The sequence below is a fragment of the Drosophila montana genome, unplaced genomic scaffold, assembly GCF_035044405.1.
Source record: "Drosophila montana isolate Dmon_TW-CO22-7 unplaced genomic scaffold, ASM3504440v1 contig_3526_1, whole genome shotgun sequence".
Taxonomy (NCBI): domain Eukaryota; kingdom Metazoa; phylum Arthropoda; class Insecta; order Diptera; family Drosophilidae; genus Drosophila; species Drosophila montana.
The window spans coordinates 442,000-456,944 of record NW_026998405.1 but is presented as its reverse complement, the minus strand read 5'-3'; the positions used below and the strand labels follow the sequence as shown (position 1 = coordinate 456,944).

The window sequence follows — 14,945 nt, the reverse complement described above, 5'->3', positions numbered from 1 at the left end:
CTTCTTCTTGTTGTTTTTTGTTTTGTTACTTTAAATATGTTTCGATTATTTTTTGTATATTTTTAAATATCACTTAAACATTTTCGTTTGAAGCCACTTTTTGTGTTGTTGTGAAGGTGTTTTTTTTTTTTGTTTTGTTTGATTTTGCGGACGGTTACAAGAAAAAAAATTGCATTTGAAAAGAAAATGTACAATTTTTGATAATAAATATTAATCGTAGACTAAAATTAATAGAGTTTTTATGTATTTTTTGTTTCTTTTGTGTTTAAAATTAGTTTCATAAATTATGTATTCTTTATATGCAGTCGTTAATAATAATTCATAAATTAGTTTTGCAATTTAAATTCGTTTTTTTTTTTTTGTTTGCATATATATAGAAAAAAAAAACAACTAATCACAAGGCAAATAGATATTGGCTTTGGACTGTAAGAGGGGGCGTTCAAGAAGTTGTTTCGGGCAACGCAGGCAAGTTTTAGTGGATGCTTAGCTTGACGAGTTGAAACAACGAGCTACGAGAGATAAGTTGAGATAGCGAGCGAATACCATAACCACATAAAGAGATAGATAGAGAGAGAGGAGAGAGAGACACACAGTGGAATACAGAGAGAGAGAGAGAGAGAGAAAGAGAGCGAGGGGGAGTGTGGCCCAGGGAATGGTTTGTGTGAGTGATTAATGTTGATGCATGAGATTCGTTTTAAATGGCACAAATGTAACGAGCAGCGAGTAGCGAGTAGCGAGTAAACGTAAGGCACTAAGTGAGTGAAAGACGTTATTCAAACAAGATGAGTCAGTTGAAAGTAAGTGTGTGCAATATTAGGAAGTAACGAATGGAAGTAGCGAGTAACTAGTAGAAGTAGCGATCAAATGATTTGACGAACGCATTTGTCGCCTTTCTCAGTTGCATGTTGCTTACTTTTTGATCAGAGAGCGCACTTTTTTCATCGTACGATTAAATATCGTCTTATTGTTGGCGCTATTGTTCGATCCCAGCGATGAGTTGGACGTCTTATTGCTGTTCTGGCTGCCACCACGATGCACATGCGCCGCCGCCCGCTGCTGATTGCCATGCTGCGATTGCGATTGCGTTTGCGATTGCGTTTGCGATTTCACGGACTGCGCATCCTCGCGCTCGCTCTCCGTGGAGCTGACGCCGTCGGGACTCTGGCGATTATAGAAGCCACCACGCTGCGGCAGCGTCGGTCGCTCCGGCGTCGGCGATTTTGACGAGGAGCTCGTATCGCGTCGCTGCGGCTGCGGCGTCAGTGGCAAGGCCAGATTCTGCATGCTCTGCGTCTCGTCGGCCGGCTCGCTGGGCGGCAGCAGCTCGGCCAGCGTTTGCTTGGACAAGATGTGGTCCAGGCTGCGCGATTTGCGATGCTGCTGCACATTCGGCGGCGCCAGAGTCTGTTTCTCGCGACGCGTCACATGGCACATATCCGCGGCTGACGCCGTCGCATCCGCCTCCTCCGTCTCATCATCCTCCTCTGGCTGCAGCGTGCTCGTGGAGCTGGCATTGGTCAGCGCCGTGCTGCCAGCGGCGACCATAGCTGCCGCTGCCGCAATGCGCTGCTCCGGCGTGCTCAAGCTATCCTGACTGCCGGCCGCCGCCGCCGCCTGATCCAGCAGGCCGTCCACGCTGTGCGAGCGATAGCCATTGGCCACGCTGGCATTGTGACCCAGGCCGGCAGCGGAGCTGCGACGCGGCGGCAAATATGCCAGCGGCGTCATATTTTGCATGGACGCTGATCCGGCGCTGGATTTGTGGAGCAGCGCCGCCTGCTGTGTGCGGTAGGGTGGGAGTATGTTGGACCGTTTCGCCTGGCCACGCCCATATGTCAAGAGGGAGGTGCTGCCGCGCTGGCGGGCCGGTGAAGGGGATTGCCGGTATCTATTTGCCTGGTGATTAGCTGCTCGTGAATTATCGAGTTTCGAGTTTGCAATCAAAATTAAATTAATTATTAATTAAGTTGGTTTGTTTTTCTTTTTTAGAGTAGAGTAAAGTAGAGAGAGAAAGAGAGAGAGAGATGTGGTATGTGTGTGAACGAGTGTGAGTGAGAGGGTAATTGTGCGTGTTTGTGTCTGTGTGTGTGTGTGTACTAAAGAGAGAGAGATATAGAAGCTGCCATGACTTAGCAGTTTTCTGCTAGTATAACAGTTCTTCGCTTAACGAGTTGATCTTGAGGTTGACTTTGTTGAGGATTGAGAATTTCTTTTTGTGTGTGTGTGTTTTTGTTTTTTCTGTGTGTGTGCGTGTGTGTGTGTGCTTAATCATAGCTGGGGATATTCGAGGCTAGCCTAAGTGCTCGCGATGGCCTAGTCTACGCTGTAGCTGGGTTTGATTCGCATTCGAATTCGAATTGGAACTCGAATTGGGATTCTGATTCTGATTGGTTGTAGTAGTTGTACTCGTTGGCCCACCTTGTCCGCTGCCATTGGCCGTCATTAGGCCATCCACCACACTGCCCGCGCCCGCGCCACCGCCGCCGCCGCCACCAACTCCGACTCCACCTCCGCCATTGCCACCACTCTGCTGATAGTCGGAATCATTGCTGTGCATTCTTTGGTATGACACCACGCCGGGAGTACCAGGCGCCATCGCCGCAATGCGATCGATATTCTTTTCGCCGCGCAAAAATCTGCCGCATCGGAAGAGGGGGAAATTAAGGTTGGGAATGTATTGAGATTGAGTTTGCGTATTAGATAATTGTTTAAATTAATTGATTAACTAGCTAGAGATTTAAGCACTATCTGGTCATCATCCATTTAGTCCTAAATGCGCCGTTAATATACCTTTCGAGCTTATCGATGCACGCATCCTGATAGTCGTGTATCCAGCTGACGCCGTTAAAGTGCGCCACACTGCACATGTCCTCGGGCAGGTTCTCCGGCCACGTGAACTGCTGATCCATAATGGGAATTATGTTGCAATTGGAGTTCAGGGCGGCCACAATTTCCTATTAAATTTTAGAATCACTCCGTAAGCCACTTGAAGTTGATAGATTCATTTTGTGTTTATTTGAACTTACGCGATGCACCCAATCCTTGCACTCCTCATCGTTGATGCAGCGATGCAGTGCCTCCGGTGTTAATACTAAGACAAAGTTCTTTGCCTGACGAATACTGTTCAGTAGGCCGTTATCAAATTTGCCCGCCTCCAGGCGCTCCACGTCAATGAACACTGAGAAGCCGCGCAGCTGAAGATGAACCTGGAACGGAATGGGGAGCAGCAGGAGCTGGAGCATAGGTCGAATAGTCTGCAAGTTAACACCCACCTTTAGCAAACTGGCCAGCTGGGAGCCATTGGAGCGCCTGTAGCTGACGAACACATCCAGCGTCTTGGCCATGTTCTCCTCGGATGAGCTGGGCAGCGAGTTCTCCAGATTCTTGACCGAATTGAGAATCCGCAAACGGTGTATCGCATTCTTGATGCCGCACTCTGTCATCAGCATATCCTCGTTGACATGGGGCAGGGTGCACTTGTCGATGCCAGCATTAAGCATCGCATATGTGTAGGTGCAGTAGTCGGTGCCGATCTCGGCCAGAAACTGATGCATTCGGGCCGTATCCTTGGACGAGTAGTCGGCCATCCGTTTGAGATTTTGCAATTCGCGCTCGAAGCGCTTGAGGAGAATGCCGTTGGCAATGCCAATATCATCGCGCAGATTCTCCTGGTTCAGCTTGAGCAGCAGATCGCCATCCACCTGGGACTCCTCGAACTGGCGCAAATAGCTGTGAAAGCCAATCTGCTTGACCCACTCCTGCACATCCTCGACAGACCAGAGCGGCACCTGCTGGGACAGCTTATGCGGCACCGTCTCACCGATCAGACGCAGCGCCTGCGCCGCAAACTTTGAGGCAATCGCATTCGGGCAGCTGGCCACAGTTTTGAGCGCTTCGATGGCTCCGATCTCGTGAAAGATGTCCGTGTTGCCCTGCTTGCGCTTAATGCCCGCCTCCATGCAGAAATGGAAGGCCGCCAGATTGCGTGCCTCCTCGCGATTGGAGCTGAGCACCGGCACCAGACGCTCCAGCCAGTGCTTGCTCTGGCCGTGGGCGTGCGACAGATTCGATTTGGCAAACTGATACGGATCGTGTGTGGTGACAAATGGCTCGACGAGATCCAGGCAGCCGGACTTGAGCACCTCCGCCTCGATCTCCTTGTTGGCGACCAGCACGGCAATGGCCAGGCAGGCATAGTACTTGATGTTGTCATCGTAGTGGAACGCCAGCGGGAACAGCCACATGGGCACATTGCGCATGATCATCGCCTCCTGATTCTCGGCGCCGCCATATAGCGACAGATTGACCAAGGCGCTGGCGCAGTGACGCAACGTTTCCACATCGTTGGTGCGACACTTGAAGAGGAGTGCGTCCAAGCCACCCAAGCGGATGACATCGGAGCAGGTGCCCTCGGAATGCTTAAAGAGATGCTCCAGTATGCCGGTGCCGACGCGCGAATGCTCCATATTTTTGGTCTCCTTGGTGCAGACGCAGGCCACATTGACCACCTTGTCGAGTCCGTTGTCCACCACATGCGATCGATTCTCTGTGGTCAGGCACTGCTCGAGCAGCTGGGCGGAGAAGAACTGCAGATCGTTGTGCTGCACACAGTTCTTCATGAGCAGATCGAGGCCCCCGCTCTGGCGCAGCGAATTGCACAGCGAGTAGCCCAGCTCGTGACCATGCGTGGGCACCGCCCAGGCGCGTCGGATCACCTCGTTGATCTTCTGCAGATAGACAGACTTCTCGCCGCCGGCGGCCACGCTGCTGTCCTCATCCTGCAGCGAGGTGACAAACGAGGTGAGGACATTCGAATACTTGCTGATCGCCTGCTCGATTTCCTGCTGGCCGCTGCCCGCGGTCAGCGATTTCAGATCGTCGAGCTTGAGATCCTTTAGCTTGATCATCTGGCCGTTGGTGGCGGACATTTGCGAGGAGGAAGAGATCATGCTGCTGCCCGTACTGGATACGCCCTTGTGCGTCATCGAGTAGTTCGCCTGTGAGGCCGATGACACATGCTTCTCCTGGCTAATGATGCCATTCGAGGTCATGGTCTGCGATTGCTGCGACTGCGAGATGGCCTTCTTGTCCGCCGAGAAATTGTCGCTTTGCACTTTAATACTGGCGGCGGCCACCTTGTTGCTCGCCTGCTGTGTGATGTCGCCGGTGCGCAGCGAGAGCGCCTCCTGCAGGGTGATTCAGAGTATAACAGTTAGTAAGTGATGGAAGATAATGATGCAGGTGCTAGCTGAAAGTGTTGTGGTTAATTAATGCTAGTGGCTCGTAGTATAACAGTTTTAAGTTGTTATACAGCGACATTGCAAATCGTAGCGATGATTTAATTCAAGCATATTACAGTTATTTAACTGTTATACTAAACTGTTATACAGTGATATTTGTTGCTGGCATAGCTTATTACATGCTGTATACACACAGTGTAACTCTAGCGAATAATTGTTTCTTAACTGTTATACAGCGATATTTTGTGTTGCCGTTGCTTATTACGAACTGCAACAAGCTGCGAAACTATAATTCTAGAGTATAACATATTATTAGCTGTTATACAGAATGATAAACTAAATGGGAGTTATGTTATAGCTATATTAACGTTTGTACACTCGTATACGACATTCAGTTTTGACCGAAAGTACTGTTATATTATATGTCTGGGGCTTATGCGCTGTTATACCTTGCTCCGTTCTACCTCGATGGGTATTTCGCGAATATTTTTCGCGTTGTTGTTATTGTTGTTGTTGTTTGTGGCAGCTGTAGGGTTGTGGTTGTTGTTGTTGTTGTTGTTGTTGCTGGTGGGCGTGGATGTTTGGGTTGTTGTCGTGGTTGTGGTTGTGGGTGGTGGCGGATGGGGGCAGGCGGTGACTGGCTGCAAAGGGGGATTAGAACTTTTACGTACTCTTGTATGGGAGCTTGAACTTGAGCTGGACGAAGATGACGATGCTGAGGCAGAGGCAGAGGAGCTACTCGTGGCACCAGACATTCGGGCAGCGGACGCAGTGGACATGCTCGCTGTGGCGGCTGCAGTCGTCAGCGGCACGCCGCCCACCACTTGTATGGGCTGAGGGGGCGGCGACAGTGGGGAATTGTGCGCAAAACGATTAATGGGCGTGCCAATGGGTGGCGGCGATAACGGCATCTCAACAATGGGACTGGGCGAACGTTTGGGCACGAACTCGGATTGGCCGCTCGATCGAAAGATGCCCTTGCGCACGGGCCAAGGTGCCTGGTTCTGTGTATTCGACATACTTCACGCCTCACGTACTCAGCGTATTTAAATGTCCGGCGGCGGGCAAACGTCGACTGACTCAGTTGCAGAATATTTGTGTTCACACTTCGATGTTCTTATTTCAAAATATTTCAGTATACCGCAGCGTGAGCGTAAAAATGAATGTTCTCCGTGTTATATACGTTTAAATACAGTTTTCAATATTTATTTTCATTCACATAAAAATAGCGCACAAATTGGCTGTCGCTGACGTTGCGCTTTCGAGAGAGTTTGTGGTGTGTGTGCGTGTGTGTGTGTGTCGCGAGATTGTTGGAGTGTAGCTCGGAGATTCTTTGTATTTACATATGTATGCACGCGCGCGTGTGTGTGTGGGTGTGTGTGGGTGAGTGTGTGTCAGGCGCTGACACTGACCGACAAATTAAGTTTACAATAATTTACAACACTGTTAAATTGTTCCTACTGTTTTACAGTTAACATCAATTAACGAGACTTGACGAATGTGTAAAATGCATGATATATGTATTTGTACATAACGTAACGCGGATGACACTTGTTTGATATACTGGTATACATAGACAACTTAACGAATGTTTAGCATATATCTCACATATTTTCTCATACGATAGCCCATAGTTGCTTATGTTGATTTTCGTTTAGATGATTGCTCTACTTAAGCTTCCTTCTGTTGTCAACCTTCAACTAGTATTCTTTTCGAGTTCCGTTAAGCTTTTCAACTTTCGTTAAATTAACAATGATCTGCGTACGCTTATTTCGTTGTAAGCTCTATGCACTTAATTAGCTTTCGTCAAGTTTTAAATATTTGCAATTTGCAGCCCACTTTCGCTGAGTTAAGGTACTTTAGACCAACTCGTGTGTTTTGCATTTTGTTTTCGTTAAGTTTTTTTTTTATTTTCCAAGCACACTTTCGTTCATTTATAGCAATCAGGGAATTTCATCAGAGCACCCGTGTGAAATTTATGAAACACCGAAAAGTGGTTGCTTCGTTCGTTCGCGGCACAAGTGTTATACTATATTTAAAATGAGTCGCGGCGAAGGTCAGGTTCTAATTATGTGTGCTTTCGGTGAGTTAAACACTTGTTTCACTGCTTCCTCTTCTTCTTCTTCTTCGTCTTCTTGTATATTTATAATTATATGGTATTTGGGATTCGTCAACACGAGGCATTCAATTGTTGTTTGTTGTAATTAGGAAGTCGTTGTCATTTGCCAATGCTCGGTGCCAATAGACAAATTGGTGCAAAGCTCTTGTCTATATAGTTCAAATACATATATGTATATATATGTTTTCCGTATAAGTATATGCAAATGACTATTTGAAAATGCTCGCCTATAGCGTAACGCTCGCGTCGATCGTTTGTCTGATACTGAGAACTGAACGGCACACGGTGCCATTTTATTTAAAAGCAAAAAATATTCGAAAATAAAATACTGGCGGGATTCAAAAAGCAGAACAACAACAAAATTAGCAACAAAATTTCTATAGAAATTTCAGAGCGCAAATTTCGAGAATAAATCAAAAATAAAAATCAATATATTGTAACTATATAGTTAACGAATTTGATTGAAGTTCTTTTTTTTTTTGGCATTATAAGTAATGGGCCCAAAACTTTTAATTGTTTGTGCATGAAACTATAAAAAAATTTCGTTCGATATATCAAAAATCTGTTGCTTTTATGATGGCGGCATAAACAATTAGACGAATGGAGCGTGTCTGTGGCTGGCCAAATGCCAAACTTTCAACTAAAAAGCAGCCAAATCGAAGCCCGAACAAAATAGAAATCTTTTGAGACAGATCCAGTTCCAAGGCATATACATATAAATTTGGACCCAATCATTGCATTTAACCAATCATGTTTGGTAGATGCCAATTTTGGGTATAGATCAAATGTAGCCCACATTTTGTTTATGAAAATACGTATAGCTAACAATATTCTCAGCACAACGGGCAATTAGCAATTAGAAATTAAAATGAGTCATTAAAAATTTAGGTTGAAACCATGGCAGGAAGTTCATTTGAATCGTGAACTGAACCATTGTGAATTTTTCTTAGATTTGCAGCCCTGGCTGGCAGGTTCATAGCTCAGATATCTGGGGAATGCCCCTTTAGATTGCATTCTAGCTGATTCCCTGCCTACGTTACATTTGCAATATATTTGATGATTCGTTTATTGTTTAGTAGCTGACTTCTGACCTATAATAGCTGGACGTTATTCATGCAATAGACTGCATACAATTTCATCAGCCAGCTTGAATTGCGTTGATGACAACCTCTAATGAGGCGCATCATAAAACAATTTATGCTAATTTGTAATGGGGCGGCATAGTTCTAGGTTCGTACCCCGCCCCACACTGATTAGATAAGCTGGCCACAGCGTTGCCCAGGGAAACGTGTTGTGCAAAACTTGCAGGTAAAATTGAAGTACCTGGATTCTCTTCAGCATGGAGCCCTTTTCCTTGCTCAAATGTCGCACTAAGCGCGGACTCCACTGGCGCTGGCACTTGTATAAGAACATGTTACGTATACGCAATGGTATTTCGCGGCAGACTGTTGCCTACTTTTTGGCGCCTCCACAAACATATAGAAGTATATCGATTTTTGTTGGCAATATTTAACAACTTTCACTGCACAGTTTTTAGTTTTGCACGAGGCGGCGCCATTAACAGCTCCTGCTCCAGCTCGGGCTCCTTCTTCAGCTCGGGCTCCGGGTCTTTTATGCGACTCTAACATGCACGCGACGAACTTCGACTGAAAGGAGTGGCCCGGCATAACGGTTGGGCACGTCCGAGCTTTGTTAGGGGTTGTGTCTGGCTGTCTGGCTATCTGGGGGGCGGCGGTTCGGGAGGTAAAGGTTTGGGGTGCGGCGTCACTAGCTTACTGAAAGCTTTGAAAGCTTTGCTGCTGGCTAGCCGCAGATTTATTAACAGGGTTCAATGACTACGATACAGCGTGTAATCAGTTACGCGATTAGTGCTAGTGCTGATTAATTGTCTGATTGATTGATTGACCGTGTGATTGACTGATTGATTCCTTGATTGATTAACTACTTAGGTACAGCATGGAGATAGTTAATTGCTTCATGTACTGATTGATTGACTGAGTGATTGATTGATTTTTTGATTGTTTGACTAAGGTACAGCATGGCTTTAGCCACTCACTGAGCGGCGATTTCTTGATTGATTGATTGACTGATTGATTGATTCCTTTATTGCTTTATTGCGATTAGTTGATTGACTGATGATTCACTGATTCATTGATTATTCGACTAATACGGTACACCTTAGAATCAAGTACGCAACGGATAACGTTTAATTGTTTGACTGTCTAGTTGATTGTTTGATTGACTGACTGATTGATTGATTACTTCCGCGATTGTTTGTTTGACAGGTAGAATACAGCATGTAATCAGCTACTCAACAAGTGACAATTGATTGACTGATTGATCACTCGATAAATAGTTAGTTAGTTTCTTTGATTGCTTACCTGCAGGACGGCCGCATTCTCCTCTGTTTTGACGCCATCCACTTCCAGTCGATTGCTAACCGCTGACGCAGCCTTAGCCTCTTTGTAGTCAATATCTCCGGCCTGGAGACGTTTCATTTCAGCCGAATTGCTGGTCGCCTGCTCGGAGCTGAAGCCGTCGGCGACCACTTTTGTGGTGGCCATCGATTTGGAACGCTTCTCCTCAAATTTGATGGTATCAATCGTTTTATTCGAGCCACTTAGCCCACTGCTGGCGCTCAGCTGTGCCGCCGCCGGATGTGTCAGATCCAGCCCGCTGCCAAAATGTTTATGTGTGCAATCGTCATCGCCATCCGGAGTCGTAACAATGCCATGGCAACTGCTATCATCATCGCCATCAACCAGATTCTCAAATGAGGCGCGCATTCTGCAAATAAATACGAATGTGATCATAGCTCAAGTGGATGCCCCCATGACCTTGTACTCACTTCTTTTTTAGCTGCGTTATGGTATCTTCGCTATTGAAACCCTTGAGGTCATCAATCGATGGATGGTGTCGCGCTTGCGTTGGCGCACCTGTCAGCGTCTTTATTTCCGACATGGACATTTTGATATCGTTGAGATCGCGCTTGACGGCGGCTGCCTTCATTTCCGAAGACGCTGATGACGAGGAAGACGACGAGGACGACGATGATGACGCTTGTGTCGTTGATGATGATGTTATATGATGCAAACGCTGGGATTTCTTTTCCACGCGCGTCGTTGTGCTGCTGCTGCTGCTGTTGACAACCTATAAGAGAGAGGGAGAGAGAGAGAGAGAGAGAGAGAGAGGGAGAGCATGAGAGAAAGTATTTGGCTCATTTTTCTTGTACTGAATCAGCGCAAAAACATTTGAAAAATTCGCAAAATGGGCCTTGTTTAGCATTTGCTGAATCTTTCTTATATGAAAATATTCGTATGTCTGTACGATATGTTTGATATATATATGTATATATATACATATATATAGATAATTGTTGTTGGACTGTCTGCTATCTGGCCGCGTTTATGGCAGGCGCTTAGCGCCGTCGCCTTTATAAATCACATTTGTTTTTGGGATTGAAATGGCAGTATAACAGAAAGTGCTGATAGATGGTTTTATTTTAGCTGCGTGTCTTCCTGATAAGCTAATAATGTGATAAATGTCGAATGTTTTATGAGATTTGTCATTCTCAAATTCATTTATGAGCAAATCCAAGAAAATAACAAAGTGTATCACAATGTCGCAATGCAGATAAGATGGCATAGAAAGAGTATCTGCTCTATCTATATATAAAGATACACATCAGCAGATAGAGTATTGTAAGCCTAACAGTTTTCCATTACCTTAGACTATATGTGATATCAGGGTATATTACGCAGGGAAAACATATCTACAGCTGATGGGGAAAAACTATTTAGACGAACTCAGGCCTCAGGCGAACATCAAGAGCGAATTTATACGAAGCGAAATGTATAAATGTGCAAGTGAGAGGGAAGATAAGAAAGAAGATAAAGGACGAACATTCGTTAAATATAAAGCTAAACAATTTAAAGTGGATTTATAGCCTGCAAATTATATCTCAAAGAAAGCAAGAGGGCAATGTACGAAGACTGTAGATAAACTTTCGTCAAATACCTTGAGAGAGAGTTACATTCGTCAAATTGAGTGACTGAGTGAGAGAGAGAGATATGCAAATGTATCAAACAAAATTATGTCCTGCGGTTTGTGTCTGAATTGACTTTCGTCAATTATCATTTTATAAACGGATATTTCACAAATATGTTATACCCGCGGTTTTAGAAATTTGTTATATTCAAAATATTCATTATGATTATTAAATATAAAAATGCATTCAAGGGTATTTGAATATTTTTACAGCTGCCCTGAACATTAAATATCTTACATAAAAGTTATTTTGTAGCCAATTATTTCTTATTGTCAGCATTTCTGCGAAAAATCTATTTTCTATTCATGCAAAATCACAATATGAGCTAAATTGAATTGTTGTCTGCAAAATCTATGGCACTTAAGCTTTTGAAAAGGTTGTCAGAAACAAGGAACAAAAAAAATAAATAAAATAAATAAATCGCCAGCCCACAGATCGAGCAAGAGTTTTATTTATTTTTCTTTTCTTTTTTTTTTTTTGACAAATGTAGCCACATTACGAATCAATTCTAATTTTGGACAGATTTCATTTTGGCTCTTTTTGTGTGTCTTGAAAAGACTTGAGCAGAAGCCCCAAAATGAACAACACGACGAATATTAAGTGTGTGGGTGTTGCTTTTCATAGTTTTAATAAGGCTTGAAGCGTTGACTAATCAAACATTCGAGAATTTTACGAATAATAAGTAGTATAATTGAAGAGTTTCAAATATAACGTATACGTCATGTAGACACAAACATATTGCTACGATCAGCGATTCTCGTAATACTTAATCAATGTGTTATACGCGACTCTTTATGGCATAATACGAGGTATATACGATTCGACTTATCGCACTTGCCAGGGGAAAAAATTCCCAAGTGCCAACTGATCGACGTTCTCTTTCATTTTTTTTTTTTTTTGTTTTCTACATAGACGTTGTTGTTGCTTTTGTGTTAGTAAATATTATTGTGCGGCCGGAGGGGCCAGTGGCTGGGCCTAACGCTGCTTGGACATGAAGTCAATTGATTAGATATGAGGTGAGGTGAGAGCCTTAACGTTTCGAGCACTGCGTCATTTACTAATTTATCATTATTATGTCTTATTTCTTATGTCTTATGTCTATATGGTCTATGTACTAACCTATGTCAGTTAACACGTTGAACTTGCTCGTTGTTTCTGGAAATTCCTTGAAAAGTTCAATTGTAGCTAATATTACGTATACGCCTACGTTGTGATAGCGCCTTTGGCTCTGGCATATGTAGTTATGTATTTTAAACTAAATAACGCCTGCGGGGGGCTTATCAGTAGAGAGATACACGCACATTCACACACACACACAGATGCACATGCACAGACGGGCAGACAATTTGTTCAAAATATATATGTATATATATGTGTGTATAAAACTATCTGCCCCTATTTTGCACGCGCAAATTCAATTCTTCCAAGATTTATATGTGCACAATTTATACGTATTTTTAATATTTATTTATTTTGTTTCTTTTTTGTGTTGTGTTTCGTTGTTCGCTTTGGGCCCTGTTTTTCAATAGCGACGCAGATTTGTGGTTCACACGCTGCCAAGACGCTTCGCAGACTGAACTGAGCTTTCGAGTTAATATTTTTCACGCTTGCCGCGAATAATAATTCAAACAGCACCAAAATTAAAAAAAAAATAATCGTTGAGGTTTCTTTTTTCTATTGCTGCCGTTGTTGTTCGTTTTTCGTTTGTACAGAAAATACTGATAACAAGTAGAGTTCGTTTAATTGTTCGTTAATTGGCAAAAGTTGCACTCAACTTTGCGGTTTTCGTTCGATATCGTTGGAAATTATAATTATGTAAATTATTGGTTAAATATCTATTATATTTGAGGCGCTGCCGTCACACAAAAAAAAATCATTGCACGTTTGGCTAAAATTCAACAATTAAATGGGATTTTGCGACGGTTTTCTTTCTTCTTGTTTTCAATGCCTTTTTTTGCGCGACGCTCGCTTCTCGTTCGTTTCGTTAACTAAAGTAAAATGAGCCAATTTCTAGCTGCGTTGCTGGGGCTCTGGCAGGCTAGAGCTTTTGGCGCTGCCGACGCCGACGCCAGCCGATTGTCATTTTAAAGTGCCACCAGCAGCGATCGCTGTGGGTGCGAGCGGGATAGCTACTGCAAGCAGCACAAAGTTGGCGTTGACGTGAGCTCAGCGCTGAGAATTCTAGGAAATCATATTGTAAATATTCTCGCCGGCAACTGTGTAAAAGCAGCAACAACAACAGGAATAGCCAGTAGAAGAACGCGCCGCTTATTTTTATCTATTATCTAATTTATGCAGCGAATTTGTGCATTTCCATAATTCTGCGCTAGCCTCACGTTTCAGTTCAAGCGGTTTTCTAATTAACGCGTTCAGCTTAAAGTTTATATTAAGCTTTATGGAGTCTGTTTTCAGATTGTAAGTGCCTAGTGTGTGTGTGTGTGTGGCTGTGTGTGTGTCTGTATTTCCATCTCATTTTGTCGCTTACTTATATGATTAGTGTCGCTCTTTTGCATTAACACCAGCTGGGCGGGGGCGTGACGGAGGGGGAGGGTGCGATTGTTGTTGTCTGCGTGTGTGTGTGTGTGCCGTGATTTGTGTTTTGTTTAGTTTTGTGTGTTTATATTAATAATTATTGTGTGGATTTTCGTTAGTGTTAATAAGTCTGCTGATTATGCACATATGTCGACATATTTACATTTTTATATGTGTGCTTATTCATGTATAATTGCTAAACAATTGACATTTCGAATTTGCATACTCAGCTAAGTCACAGATCTTAACTAGCTTTAAAAATATATTATAATTATTTTAAATTCTATTTGTACTAAGTTCGAAATGCTAAAATGACTAATAAAATTCGGGCCATTAATCATTTAGCAGTCATAAATAAAGTTCATTAGCTTCTATCATTTCGATACCATATTTGTTAAAGATTTTATTATGTTAAGTCTTATATATTATACCTAGCGTTTGTTAAGTATTTAATTTAATCCCCAATTTGCACCATCTTTTGTTGACTTATTCACACCCCGCAATCTGCAATGCGTCATCGAATTCTTATTTTCTTCATACTCCTCCGCAACATACACACACACATACATACATTATCTGGCAATTGCACAGCTGTTACACATATATGTATGCATGTGCATGTGTGTATGTGTACATAAGTATGTGAAAGCATGCATGTATTATCTAAGCAGTATTCCTAATGTGCTCAGTTTATTATGTATGTATGTATGTATGTATGTATGTATGTATGTACATGCATATACTCGTACTTATTCTTGTTTTCGATTTATTACTACATTCATCGTATTTTCTACAAATTGTACAATTTTCTGCGAAACAAATTCGTATCGGTCCTTGGCTCATTCTAAAATAAAAGTTTTTCCGTAGAAATTCACATGTCAACCATGGCAACTAATTGGCCAACAATATCGTTTCGTAGAAAACAGGAATAGGCACGCACACTTTGTTCCCTGCTTGCGATTCACACGATAAGCTGAGTGCAGAATGTTTATCAAAGCTCCGTCAA

At 43.4% G+C, this 14,945-nt stretch overlaps 1 protein-coding gene across 7 annotated transcripts in view; it reads right to left on the bottom strand.

Annotated features, from left to right (window-relative positions):
- The window catches only part of Sarm (sterile alpha and armadillo motif), a 38,437-nt gene that overhangs the window by 980 nt on the left and 22,512 nt on the right, over positions 1 to 14,945 (bottom strand). For 3 of the 7 annotated variants that reach the window (XM_064692126.1, XM_064692127.1, XM_064692125.1), the window contains 7 exons: positions 10,208 to 10,509; positions 9,741 to 10,146; positions 3,273 to 5,186; positions 3,027 to 3,206; positions 2,791 to 2,954; positions 2,419 to 2,636; positions 914 to 1,907 (listed from right to left, as the gene is read on the bottom strand). In XM_064692126.1, coding sequence (XP_064548196.1) covers positions 914 to 1,907; positions 2,419 to 2,636; positions 2,791 to 2,954; positions 3,027 to 3,206; positions 3,273 to 5,186; positions 9,741 to 10,146; positions 10,208 to 10,509 — 4,178 coding nt within the window. Of the gene's footprint in view, positions 1 to 913; positions 1,908 to 2,418; positions 2,637 to 2,790; positions 2,955 to 3,026; positions 3,207 to 3,272; positions 5,187 to 6,848; positions 6,888 to 9,740; positions 10,147 to 10,207; positions 10,510 to 12,526; positions 13,393 to 14,945 lie in introns of those variants that run through there. The other 4 variants (XM_064692128.1, XM_064692131.1, XM_064692129.1 and 1 more) reach the window with 4 other exon arrangements.